This window comes from Pseudophryne corroboree, chromosome 5 (assembly GCF_028390025.1).
Source record: "Pseudophryne corroboree isolate aPseCor3 chromosome 5, aPseCor3.hap2, whole genome shotgun sequence".
NCBI classification, from domain to species: domain Eukaryota; kingdom Metazoa; phylum Chordata; class Amphibia; order Anura; family Myobatrachidae; genus Pseudophryne; species Pseudophryne corroboree.
The window spans coordinates 795534927-795548920 of NC_086448.1; the positions used below are offsets into that span (position 1 = coordinate 795534927).

At 49.2% G+C, this 13994-nt stretch overlaps 1 protein-coding gene across 2 annotated transcripts in view; it reads right to left on the bottom strand.

Annotated features, from left to right (window-relative positions):
* The window catches only part of TBC1D31 (TBC1 domain family member 31), a 102663-nt gene that overhangs the window by 85025 nt on the left and 3644 nt on the right, over positions 1-13994 (bottom strand). For both annotated transcript variants that reach the window (XM_063924436.1, XM_063924437.1), the window contains exons 2-6: positions 5243-5389; positions 4752-4867; positions 3320-3498; positions 2110-2261; positions 115-274 (exon numbers count right to left, since the gene is read on the bottom strand). In XM_063924436.1, the coding sequence (XP_063780506.1) occupies positions 115-274; positions 2110-2261; positions 3320-3498; positions 4752-4867; positions 5243-5389 (754 nt within the window). The remainder of the gene's footprint in view (positions 1-114; positions 275-2109; positions 2262-3319; positions 3499-4751; positions 4868-5242; positions 5390-13994) is intronic.

A 13994-nucleotide genomic window follows, 5' to 3' on the forward strand; every position in this document is an offset into this window, starting at 1 on the left:
ACCAGCCAATGGAGTACCTAGCATATGCTACACAAATATCTTGTTGGCTTCTGCTGTCCTCGAGACCATTTGTATTTAAAACCGCATCTTCATAAGAGGCTGCCAAGCACTGACCTGGCTGGAACCGCCATCAAAGTTGTCGGGGAGAAACTCCAGCTGGCGTACGCTGCGCACCACCGCGGGCATCTGGATAATTCGGAACAGCTGCTTGGAACTAAGGCACCACAGATGCAGGTTGTTTGATTTTCCTCCAGCTGCCAACATCCTTCCATCCCTGTGACAGAAAAGACACAAACCAATCAGAGTAAGCTGAAAGTAAGAGTAAGCAGCTAGCTTATAGGTAGAACGGAGGAGCGGGGTGGGGGTGGGGGTTGTTATGTAATAGGTGTCCGAGATGAAGGAATGGGTGTGAATTTGTAGAGTTTGCTGATAACCTTCAAGCGGCAATCAGTTATAATGCAAAACCATCATTGTAGCTTGCCACCTTAAATGTAGAGGCAAACTCACTGAAATGATGCCGGTTCTTTCATTTCGGAACCTATTACATATTACATGGGCTGCACATACATGCATTATGATTGCATGCAGGGTAAATACTGGCTGCTTTTGCATGTAGCCCACAAATGCTGGACAACTTTAATTTTCACACTGCAATTTAGATTTCAGTTCGGACTCGCCCTTCCAAAATCTAAGGGGGTCATTCCAACCTGATTGCACGCTAGGTTTTTTCGCTGCGCTGCAATCGGGTCCGAACTGCGCATGCGTATGCACCGCAATGCGCAGGCGTGTCGTACGGGTACAAAGCGGATCGTTGCTGAGCAATGGATTTAACGAAGAATCCATTTGCACAGCCGATCGCAAGGAGATTGACAGGAAGAGGGTGTTTGTGGGTGTCAACTGACCGTTTTCTGGGAGTGTTTGGAAAAACGCAGGCGTGTCCAAGCGTTGCAGGGCGGGCGTCTGATGTAAATTCCGGACAAGAACAGGCTGAAGTGATCGCAGCGGCTGAGTAAGTTCTGGGCTACTCAGAAACTGAACAAAACTTTTTTGTACCGCTCGGCTGCACATGCGTTCACACACTTGCAAAGCTAAAATACACTCCCCTCCCTATAGGCGGCGACTATCTGATCGCAGCGCTGCAAAAAGTAGCTATAGAGCGATCAACTCCGAATGATCCCCTAAATCTCTCTGCACATATTACATCTGCCCCACCTGCAGTGCAGCATAGTTTTGCCCAAAGGCCAAGTTAATTTCTTGTCTGGTTTGCTCCAAACTCAAAATCAGCCTCAGCTGATCGCATTAATTATGATAACGAAACTTTATTCTGTTTCTGTACATTAATGATAGCAAAAAAAAAAAAAATCTGCAGCAATTAGTCCATAGGTTTGTCCTCTATACTTTTGGCAAAGCATGCTGGGAGTTGTAGCTCAACAGCCGCTGGATAAACAGGGTTCCCCAAGTGGTAGAAGTTACACTGCAGGCCAACAGTACCCTCTCCATTGTAACTTCTGACAGCAATACGAGACGCTTCCATCTATTGGAAAGCTATGCAAACAGCCGCCGGTATTCCGAATCAGACGTTATCTAGGTGACCGTACACCCCCAGTCCTTCACTTGGCAGAGCAGCAGGTATCTGTATTTACACCCATCCTCGGTGCAGGAGAGCTGACTGAAATCAGACATCTCTCGTCACACGCTCATCTCTAGTAGTCCGTGACTTTGTCTACATGACCATGGGACGCTACTTCCTATGTGCGAAGGTCCCGTTGCCACCCAGCGACGCCCACTTAGACACATGGGAAAACCGCCAGAGATGCGGCGAACTCAGTCACCCGCAATGCCTCTGCAACTCGAAATCAGGACCATAATCTACTCCCAAAACGTTCTGCTTTACCTTCATATAGAGCAGGGGTGGGGAAACCTGCGGCCCTCCAGCCGTTGCTGAACTACACATCCCAGCATGCCAAGCAAAAGTTTTAGCATGACCAAATAGGATAACTGTAGCAGGGCATGCTGGTATGTGTAGTTTAACAACAGCTGGAGGGTCAAAGGTTCCCCGCCCCTGATATAGAGTATAGTGCTGGGCAGATTCCCCCGACCAGACTTTACCTGGTGATGGAAAAGGCTTTATACTGGAACACAGATCCGTCCTCTGGAGCCGGCAGCTGGTACTTGCATGTAAGGGTATCGCTCTCCCAAGCAAAGATGCTATTGTCTTTAAAGCAGCTGAGGATTGTATTACTCAAAGGAAGGAAGAATACCTACACAAAGGAAATGAAGAGGACGCATACACACACACATAGAAGCCATTTTAACAAGGGGAAAGATATGTGGAATTTTAATGAACAGAATATTTTTAAGAGACTTTGACACATGGATAGTTTTTTAAATTTTTGAAAGTATAATTTTAAGTAAGCGAGGACGCATTAAAACAAAAAACCAAAAATAATAATAAAAATACATAAAGAATCAAAGCTGTGATGTTTTTGGGTTTTTTTTTTAAATGGAGCAATGACATCACTCTGCTGGGTCAACTGAAATGGTCACAAGCCGCCACGCCCGCGGGTAAGTGCTCGCTTATGATAGACACACACTTGCAGATTTTTGTTGGCAGCCATATAGGACTGTTCCATACCATTACAACGGCACGTCACGGCTAACTGAATAGACCAGATTGTAGAGTCAGTACAGCGTATAGAAGAAATGTTCTCTAAGCCACCGAGTGTCCCGTTACGGGGATTCTCCCGTACATATTTTATATGTCGTGTAGCACACAGTGTTCATTCCAGCACCCTGCACCTGTCACAACCTGTACAGTTCCTCTTTCCTGTCTGGGGTGTCGCGCTCTGCTCTGGTGATTCTTGCACACTGTGGTCTGTATCTCAGTCCTGAGTTACAGACTAGTGTGTGCTAGAAGCACCAAAGCAGAGAACAACACCCCAGACAGGAAAGGGGAAAAGAGCAGGGTGCTAGAATGAACACTATAGTAGTAAGTGTAGAAATTTGATGGAGTCTGTCCTGGGAAAAATCCCATCACTATCTTTCAATTGCTGACGGTTCGCGCCCTTGCTCAGTCTGGGGAGTAAATCCGCCTACTAATTTTTTAATTTCCAAGTTGCTTGTGTTCTCCATTGCTGAAATCTTCAGCGCAACTACTTTTTCTTTATGCTTGATAACAGGTAATACTATTGGAAATTACAATCAGGGTGAGGACTGACGCTGCCCTTAAGTAAGCAACCCTACATTAGTTCTCTAGCAATGAATCCGCATCTCCCAATTATTATACAAATATAAAGGTGGATTTATGCCTGTTCCTTACCTTCTGTATTCCGACAGACTGACGAACATTCAGCTTCCGTTTCCTCTGGAAGGTGTCCAAGTCCCAGAGCTGAGCGGTGTCACTGGATGTGGTAACTGCATATCTGCCGGAACCATGTACAGAGATGGAGGTGACTGTGGACTCGTGTCCGCGCATCCAGCTCACCAGCTCCTTGTTGTCTAAAGAACAAATTCAGAGGTAACCAACAGTGTAAACATCTATGCGGCCATATTGTTCAAGGCAAGTTACAAGGGACTCGTGGATTGTAAAGCTTTTGTATTTATGCACCTCCAAACAGCGGAATAACAGAGCTCCGGAGCACCTGTACTGACCCTGAGCTCTAAGAGCATGACATCATGTAGAGGGGGAGGTGTCGCCAGCACTGGGAGGTGCAGCACTTCCTGGAGCGTGCGAAGGACGCACAGACTGCGGGGTGCACTGCAGCAGCAATATTAGCTGATGTTCCAAGCACCCTGCTAGCCAAAAGCAAGGGCCATGGAGAAGCTTGGGAGAGCGCAGTGACCTGCGTTCTCTGCAACCGTACCACTCACACACCCTAGTAAGGGCTCTGCCTCCTAAGCACCAATAATATTCAGATCTTTATGTGCAAGAAAATGTTCGGTTGATGTGGCAAAGCAGGAAATTCTCCGTTTGCATGTTGGTATATGTCTAGGTGCATTCATGGACATGTAGCCACATGGACAATACTCTGACCAACTCAGCTCCTTTCGTCAGAAGGATTATTTATGTAGTGCCAGCGTATGCCATTGCGGTTTACAAATGGGAACAGCGTAATAAAATGAGACTTGGCAATAACACAGAGGTAAGAGGACTGTTCTTGCAAGTTTACACTCTGGGGGTCATTCAGATCGGATCGCTGCTGTGCAATCGGGTAACAACTGCGCATGCATCGCAATGCGCACGCGCGTCGGACAGCAACAAAGAGCATCGCTGGTCGCGACGGGATGATGCAAAAAATTCGATTGCACGGACGTTCGCAAGGTGATTGACAGAAAGAGGCAGTTTGTGGGTGCTAACTGAGCGTTTACTGGGAGTGTCCGGAAAAGCGTTTTCATGGAGGGTGTGTGACATCAGCTTCGACACGATCAGCCTGTTCTCATCGCACTGGAAGAGTAAGTCCTGGGCTGCGCAGAGACTGCACACACTGGATTTCTGCAGCTCAGCGTACACATGCGATCGCACACTTACACGGCGAATATACACTCCCCTGGAGGCGGCGACTATCTGTACGCAGGACAGCAAAATTAGCAGCCCAGCAATCAGATCTGAATGACCCCATCTGCAGGATGCAACATTTTCCTTCAAAAATTGCCATCTTCTCCAGGCCAGGCTTGGGGGTGTCACAAAAAATGGAAATTGCACATCCAGAAATTCCCCCCATGAATGGGAAAAAGTGCAATAGGTGCATTACCTGTATCAAAACACTTTATGGAGTAATCTGCCAGTGCCGCAAGGAATTCAGACTTCCTATGAAGGCTAAAGGCTAGTGCTGTGCAGGCTTGCATCGTTCTCTGAACCAGCTCAAACCTAGTGGGAAGAATTAGCAAGGGGAAAAAAAAATAAAAAAATCAATGTTATCTCCGATATACTGTGTTCATTTATCAGACATCTGTCAATCAGATTGCATGAGAACATGATACACCAATGAGATTTCGCACCTCGACCAATCAAAACGGAACTATGGAGCTTTGACTGAGCAGAAGAATCGATGGCCATTTCTGGCCAGCAAACCCCCAGGACACCACCAGTAATCTGGTAAAAAGCAAATCAAATGGTCCTAAACGGTCTACAGCTTCCTTCCCAGCCACAGAAGTCTCTGCAATAGGTTTCTACAGTATATATCCATCACACAAATGGTACAGGTAATATTCCCATTTCCCGGAAGGCCCCCGAGCATCTCACCTGTTTCTGTTTAGGTTGAATAGATAAACGTTACCCAAGTGGTCCCCAGCGAGGAGGCGATCTCCAGCGCTGTCAAACACTACCTGTAAAAAACGCATGGTCCTGGCATGGGAACCGACCGCTCCGTGCACTAAATTCACTATGATCCTGCACAGAAACAAGAACACACAATGCATGATATATGTAATGATCAGGAGGGGTGGTATTCATGTGACCGGCAGTCGGGAGTCTCCTGACCGCCGGTCAGCCATACTACACCCATCAGGAGAGTTCTACAATATTCTATAGCGGGAGTTTCACTGGTATAGCATACAGTATGAATAACACACATAGTACATGTGGCGCAGTGCTACGTCCTAGAGGATGCTGGGGACTCTGTAAGGACCATGGGAATAGACGGGCTCCGCAGGAGACATGGCCACTAAAAAGAACTTTAGAATGGGTGTGCACTGGCTCCTCCCTCTATGCCCCTCCTCCAGACCTCAGTTTAATACTGTGCCCAGAGGAGACTGGGTGCACTACAGGGAGCTCTACTGAGCTTCCTGTAAAAAAGTATTTTGTTAGGTTTTTTATTTTCAGGGAGCACTGCTGGCAACAGGCTCCCTGCATCGTGGGACTGAGGAGAGAGAAGCAGACCTACTTAAGTGATAGGCTCTGCTTCTTAGGCTACTGGACACCATTAGCTCCAGAGGGAGTCAGAACGCAGGTCTCCCCTAGCGGTTCGTCCCGGAGCCGCGCCGCCGTCCTCCTCGCAGAGCCGGAAGATAGAAGCCGGGTGAGTATACTAAGGCAGAAGACTTCAAAGGCGGCAGAAGACATCAGATCTCTTAGTGAGGTAACGCTGCGCGCCATTGCTCCCACGGACACACACACAGTGGACACTGTTGGGTGCAGGGCGCGGGGGGCGGGCAGCAATGTGGACCATGACTCTGGCAATAGGTACATACACATTTTTGAGCATGAATTCAGCCCCCGCCAGTTTAAAGAAACAGCGGGACCGAAGCCCGCCACTGGGGGGCGGGGCTTCTCCCTCAGCACTCACCAGCGCCATTTTCTCCACAAGCACACGCTGAGAAGCTGGCTCCCCGGACTCTCCCCTGCTGATCACCGGTGACAGAGGGCTTTAAAGAAGGGGGGCACATCATTTGGCGCAGTGAATAGCGCTGTATCTGGGTAATATTTTTTCTTTTCCCAGGGTTATTGGCGCTGGGTGTGTGCTGGCAGACTCTCTCTCTGTCTCTCCAAAGGGCCTTTTGGGGAAACTGTCTTCAGATAGAGAATTCCCTGAGTGAGTGGTGTGTCAGTATGTGCGTGTCGGCATGTCTGAAGCGCAAGGCTCTCCTAGGGATGAGGTGGAGCATATGAGTGTGGTGTCTCCGTCGGCAACACCGACACATGACTGGATGGAAATGTGGAATATTTTAAATGCAAATGTGAATTTATTGCACAAACGTTTGGACAAAGCAGAATCCAGGGACAGTACAGAGGGTAATACCCTGCCTTTCCCTACGTCACAGGGGCCTTCTGGGTCTCAAAAACGCCCACTTTCCCCGGTAGTTGACACAGATACCGACACGGATTCTGAATCCAGTGTCGATTATGATGATACGAGGTTGCAGACAAAATTGGCAGAGTATTCATTATATGATTATTGCTATAAAGGATGTGCTGCATATTATAGATGACCCCGCGGTGCCTAATCCAAAAATCCACATGTGTAAAGAAAAAAAGCCTGAGGTTACTTTTCCACCTTCTTTTGAATTAAATGAGTTATTTGAGAGTGCTTGGGAAACTCCAGATAAGAAGCTGCAGATTCCCAAAAGGATTCTTATGGCGTATCCTTTCCCGATCAAGGACAGGATACGGTGGGAATCCTCCCCAAGGGTGAACAAAGCGTTGACGTGCCTTAACAAAAAGGTGTCGCTGCCGTCGCAGGATACTGCTGTCCTCAGGGATCCTGCTGATCGCAAGCAAGAAACTACCTTAAAGTCAATTTACGCGCATACCGGTACATTACTCAGACCGGCACTAGCGTCGGTTTGGGTTTGTAGCGCTGTACTAGCGTGGACAGATACCTTATCTACTGATATGGATACCATGGATAGGGATTCTATCTTATTGACCCTGGGTCATATTAAGGAGGCGGTCCTTTATATGAGAGAGGCTCAGAGGGATATAGGCATACTGGGGTCCAGAGCGAACGCTATGGCAGTTTCTGCCAGGCGAGCACTGTGGACCCGACAGTGGTCGGGTGATGCCGACTCAAAACGGCATATGGAGGTTTTACCTTACAAGGGTGAGGAGTTGTTTGGGGAAGGTCTCGCGGACCTAGTTTCCACAACTACTGCAGGTAAATCAACCTTTTTACCTTATGTTCCCTCACAGCCTAAGAAAACGCCACAATATCAGATGCAGTCCTTTCGGCCGCATAAATCCAAGAGGGCTCGGGGATCTTCCTTTCTTGCCAGAGGTAAGGGCAAGGGGAAAAAGCTGCCAACTACAGTTCCCAGGATCAAAAGTCCTCCCCGGCCTCTACTAAATCCACAGCATGACGCTGGGGCTCCGCGGGTGGAGTCCGCTCCGGTGGGGGCACGTCTTCGTCTTTTCAGCCAGGTCTGGATTCATTCTCAGGTGGACCCCTGGGCAATAGACATTGTTTCCCGGGGGTACCAGCTGGAATTCGAAGAAGTGCCCCCTCGCCGGTTTTTCAAATCGGCACTACCGACTTCTTCCCCAGAGAGGGAGGTAGTTTTGGCAGCAATTCAAAAATTGTGTCTCCAACAAGTGGTGGTCAAGGTTCCCCTGCTGCAGCAGGGGATGGGCTATTACTCAACCCTGTTTGTGGTCCCGAAACCGGACGGTTCGGTCAGAACCATTCTAAATTTAAAATCCTTAAACCTTTACTTAAAGAGGTTCAAGTTCAAGATGGAGTCGCTCAGGGCGGTCATTGCAAGTCTGGAAGAGGGAGATTATATGGTGTCCCTAGACATACGGAACAAAAGAGGGTCTTTCTCCCGACGGAAAAGGCCCAGGAACTGCAGGACTTGGTCAGGGACCTGTTGAAGCCAGACAGGGTGTCGGTACATCACTGCACGCGAGTGCTGGGAAAAATGGTGGCGTCTTACGAGGCCATTCCATTCGGCAGGTTCCATGCCAGAACATTTCTGTGGGACCTTCTGGACAAGTGGTCCGGGTCACATCTACATATTCATCAGATGATCCGCCTGTCCCCCAGGGCCAGGGTGTCTCTCCTGTGGTGGCTGCAGAGTGCTCACCTTCTAGAGGGCCGCAGGTTCGGAATCCAGGACTGGGTTCTGGTGACCACGGACGCGAGCCTCCGAGGATGGGGAGCAGTCACACAGGGAAGAAACTTCCAGGGTCTGTGGTCAAGCCAGGAGGCTTGTCTACACATCAACATTCTCTAATTAAGGGCAATATACAACGGCCTTCGTCAGGCGCAGACCATACTTCAAGGTCTACCGGTTCTGATTCAGTCAGACGGAGAGTCATGTAAGCGCTCTGACAGTAGTCTTCATTTCTGGGAGTAGACAACTGGGAAGCAGACTTCCTCAGCAGACACGATCTAAATCCAGGAAAGTGGGGACTTCATCAGGAAGTCTTCGAAGAGATTGCAAGTAAGTGGGGTCTGCCTCAGATAGACATGATGGCTTCACGCCTCAACAAGAAACTTCCGAGATAGTGCGCCAGGTCAAGGGACCCTCAGGCGATTGCAGTGAACGCACTGGTGACACCGTGGGTGTTTCAGTCGGTCTATGTGTTTCCTCCTCTTCCTCTCATCTCAAAGATACTGAGAATCATAAGACGAAGAGGGGTTCAGGCGATTCTCATCGTTCCAGATTGGCCTCGAAGGGCCTGGTATCCGTATCTACAGGAAATGCTCTCAGAAGATCCGTGGCCTCTTCCTCTCAGGGAAGACCTGTTACAACAGGGGCCTTCCAGGACTTACCGCGACTGCGTTTGACGGCATGGCGGTTGAACGCAGGATCCTAGCGAAAAAGGGCATTCCGGAAGAGGTAATTTCTACTCTAATAAAGGCAAGGAAGGAGGTGACTTCGAAACATTATCACCGTATCTGGAGGAAGTATGTGTCTTGGTGCGAAGCCAAGACTACTCCTCCGGAAGAATTCCATCTGGACCGTTTTCTCCACTTCCTGCAAACTGGAGTGAATTTAGGCCTAAAGTTAGGCTCCATTAAGGTTCAGATTTCGGCCCTTACATTTTCTTTCAAAGGGAATTGGCTTCTCTTCCAGGGGTCCAGCCTTTCGTGAAGGGGGTGCTGCATATCCAGCCTCCTTTTGTGCCTCCAGTGGCACCATGGGACCTTAACGTGGTGTTACGGTTCCTTAAGTCTAACTGGTTTGAACCACTTCAAACAGTTGAATTAAAGTATCTCACTTGGAAAGTGGTCATGTTGTTGGCCTTGGCTTTGGCGCGGCGAGTGTCGGAGTTGGCGGCTTTGTCTCACAAAAGCCCTTATCTGATTTTCCATGTGGATAGAGCTGAGTTGCGGACTCGTCCCCAATTTTTGCCTAAGGTGGTATCTTCTTTTCATATGAACCAACCTATTGTGGTGCCTGTGGCTACAAGGGACGTGGAGGATTCCGAGTCCCTGGATGTGGTCAGGGCATTGAAAATTTATGTGGCCAGAACGGCTCGAGTTAGGAAAACAGAGGCTCTGTTTATCCTGTATGCTGCCAACAAGGTTGGTGCTCCTGCGTCTAAGCAGACTATTGCTCGCTGGATCTGTAACACGATTCAGCAGGCTCATTCTACGGCTGGATTGCCGTTACCGAATTCGGTTAAGGCCCATTCCACTAGGAAGGTGGGTTCTTCTTGGGCGGCTGCCCGGGGCGTCTCGGCTTTATAGCTTTGCCGAGCAACAACTTGGTCGGGTTCAAACACCTTTGCGAAATTCTACAAGTTTGATACCCTGGCCTATGAGGACCTAATGTTTGCTCATTCGGTGCTGCAGAGTCATCCGCACTCTCCCGCCCGTTTTGGAGCTTTGGTATAATCCCCATGGTCCTTACGGAGTCCCCAGCATCCTCTAGGACGTAAGAGAAAAATAAGAATTTACTCACCGGTAATTCTATTTCTCGTAGTCCGTAGTGGATGCTGGGTACTCCGTAAGGACCATAAGAATAGACGGGCTCCGCAGGAGACTGGGCACTCTTTAAAGAAAGATTAGGTACTACATCTGGTGTGCACTGGCTCCTCCCTCTATGCCCCTCCTCCAGACCTCAGTTAGGGAAACTGTGCCCGGAAGAGCTGACATTACTAGGAAAGGATTTGGAATCCAGGGTAAGACTCATACCAGCCACACCAATCACACCGTACAACTCGTGATAACTATACCCAGTTAACGGTATGAACAGCTGAGCCTCATTAAACAGATGGCTCAGAACAAAAAACCCTATAGTTAAGCAATAACTATATACAAGTATTGCAGAAGTCCGCACTTGGGACGGGCTCCCAGCATCCACTACGGACTACGAGAAATAGAATTACCGGTGAGTAAATTCTTATTTTCTCTGACGTCCTTGTGGATGCTGGGTACTCCGTAAGGACCATGGGGATTATACCAAAGCTCCCAAACGGGCGAGAGAGTGCGGATGACTCTGCAGCACCGAATGAGCAAACTTAAGGTCCTCCTCAGCCAGGGTATCAAACTTGTAGAATTTTGCAAACGTGTTTGATCCTGACCAGGTAGCAGCTCGGCAAAGTTGTAAAGCCGAGACCCCTCGGGCAGCCGCCCAAGAAGAGCCCACCTTCCTCGTGGAATGGGCTTTGACTGATTTAGGATGCGGCAGTCCAGCCGCAGAATGTGCAAGTTGAATCGTGCTACAGATCCAGCGAGCAATAGTCTGCTTAGAAGCAGGAGCACCCAGCTTGTTGGGTGCATGCAGGATAAACAGCGAGTCAGTTTTTCTGACTCTAGCCGTCCTGGAAACATAGATTTTCAGGGCCCGGACTACATCCAGCAACTTGGAAGCCTCCAAGTCCCGAGTAGCCGCAGGCACCACAATAGGTTGGTTCAAATGAAACGCTGATACCACCTTAGGGAGAAATTGGGGACGAGTCCTCAATTCTGCCCTGTCCATATGGAAGATCAGATAGGGGCTTTTACATGACAAAGCCGCCAATTCTGACACACGCCTAGCCGAAGCCAAGGCCAAAAGCATGACCACTTTCCAAGTGAGATATTTCAACTCCACGGTCTGAAGTGGCTCAAACCAATGTGATTTTAGGAAATCCAACACAACGTTGAGATCCCAAGGTGCCACTGGAGGCACAAAGGGGGGATGAATATGCAGCACTCCCTTAACAAACGTCTGAACTTCAGGCAGTGAAGCCAGTTCTTTTTGAAAGAAAATAGACAGGGCCGAAATCTGGACTTTAATGGATCCCAATTTTAGGCCCATAGTCACTCCTGACTGTAGGAAGTGCAGATATCGACCCAGCTGAAATTCCTCTGTTGGGGCCTTCATAGCCTCACACCAAGCAACATATTTTCGCCATATGCGGTGATGTTTTGCTGTCACATCCTTCCTAGCTTTTATCAGCGTAGGAATGACTTCAACCGGAATGCCCTTTTCCATCAGGATCCGGCGTTCAACCGCCATGCCGTCAAACGCAGCCGCGGTAAGTCTTGGAACAGACAGGGCCCCTGCTGTAGCAGGTCCTGTCGGAGCGGCAGAGGCCAAGGGTCCTCTGAGATCATTTCTTGTAGTTCCGGGTACCAAGTCCTTCTTGGCCAATCCGGAATGATGAGGATAGTTCTTACTCCTCTCTTTCTTATTATCCTCAGTACCTTTGGTATGAGAGGAAGAGGAGGGAACACATAAACCGACTGGTACACCCACGGTGTCACTAGAGTGTCCACAGTTATCGACTGAGGGTCCCTTGACCTGGCGCAATATCTTTTTAGCTTTTTGTTGAGGCGGGACGCCATCATGTCCACCTGTGGCCTTTCCCAATGATTTACAATCAGCTGGAAGACTTCTGGATGAAGTCCCCACTCTCCTGGGTGGAGGTCGTGCCTGCTGAGGAAGTCTGCTTCCCAGTTGTCCACTTCCGGAATGAACACTGCTGACAGTGCTATCACGTGATTTTCCGCCCATCGGAGAATCCTTGTGGCTTCTGCCATCGCCATCCTGCTTCTTGTGCCGCCCTGTCGGTTTACATGGGCGACCGCTGTGATGTTGTCTGACTGAATCAGCACCGGCTGGTTTTGAAGCAGGGGTTTTGCTTGACTTAGGGCATTGTAAATGGCCCTTAGTTCCAGAATATTTATGTGTACGGAAGCCTCCTGACTCGACCATTGTCCTTGGAAGTTTCTTCCCTGAGTGACTGCCCCCCAACCTCGGAGGCTTGCATCCGTGGTCACCAGGACCCAGTCCTGTATGCCGAATCTGCGGCCCTCGAGAAGATGAGCACTCTGCAGCTACCACAGCAGAGACACCATGGCCCTCGGGGACAGGGTGATCAGCCGATGCATCTGAAGATGCGATCCGGACCACTTGTCTAACAGATCCCACTGAAAGATCCTTGCATGGAACCTGCCGAAGGGAATCGCTTCGTAAGAAGCTACCATCTTTCCCAGGACTCGCGTGCAGTGATGCACCGACACCTATTTTGGTTTCAGGAGGTCTCTGACCAGAGATGACAACTCCTTGGCCTTCTCCTCCAGGAGAAACACCTTCTTCTGTTCTGTGTCCAGAATCATACCCAAGAACAGCAGACGCGTCGTAGGAACCAGCTGCGACTTTGGGATATTCAGAATCTAGCCGTGCTGTTGTAGCACTTCCTGAGATAGTGCTACTCCGACCAACAACTGCTCCATGGACCTCGCCTTTATAAGGAGATCGTCCAAGTACGGGATAATTATAACTCCCTTCTTTCGAAGTAGTATCATCATTTTGACCATTACTTTGGTAAATACCCTCGGTGCCGTGGACAGACCAAACGGCAACGTCTGGAATTGGTAATGGCAGTCCTGTACCACAAAACGGAGGTACACCTGGTGAGGTGGGTAAATGGGGACATGTAGGTAAGCATCCTTGATGTCCAGTGATACCATATAATCCCCCTCTTCCAGGCTTGCAATAACCGCCCTGAGCGATTCCATTTTGAACTTCAACTTTCTTATATAAGTGTTCAATGATTTTAAATTTAGAATGGGTCTCACCGAACCGTCTGGTTTCGGTACTACAAACATTGTGGAATAGTAACCCCGTCCCTGTTGAAGGAGGGGAACTTTTATTATCACCTGCTGGAGGTACAGCTTGTGAATTGCCGCCAGTACTACCTCCCTGTCCTGGGGAGTAGCTGGCAAGGCTGATTTGAGGTAACGGCGAGGGGGAGACATCTCGAACTCCAGCTTGTATCCCTGAGATACCACTTGTAGAACCCAGAGATCCACCTGTGAGCGAACCCACTGGTCGCTGAAGTTCCGGAGACGGGCCCCCACCTGTGGAGCCCCAGCGTCATGCGGTAGACTTAGTGGAAGCAGGGGAGGATTTTTGTTCTTGGGAACTGGCTGTCTGGTGCAGCTTTTTCCCTCTACCCCTGCCTCTGGGCAGAAAGGACGCGCCTCTAACCCGCTTGCCTTTCTGAGGCCGAAAGGACTGTACTTGATAATACGGTGCTTTCTTAGGCTGTGAGGGAACCTGAGGTAAAAAAGTCGACTTCCCAGCTGTTGCTGTGGATACGAGGTCCGAGAGACCGTCCC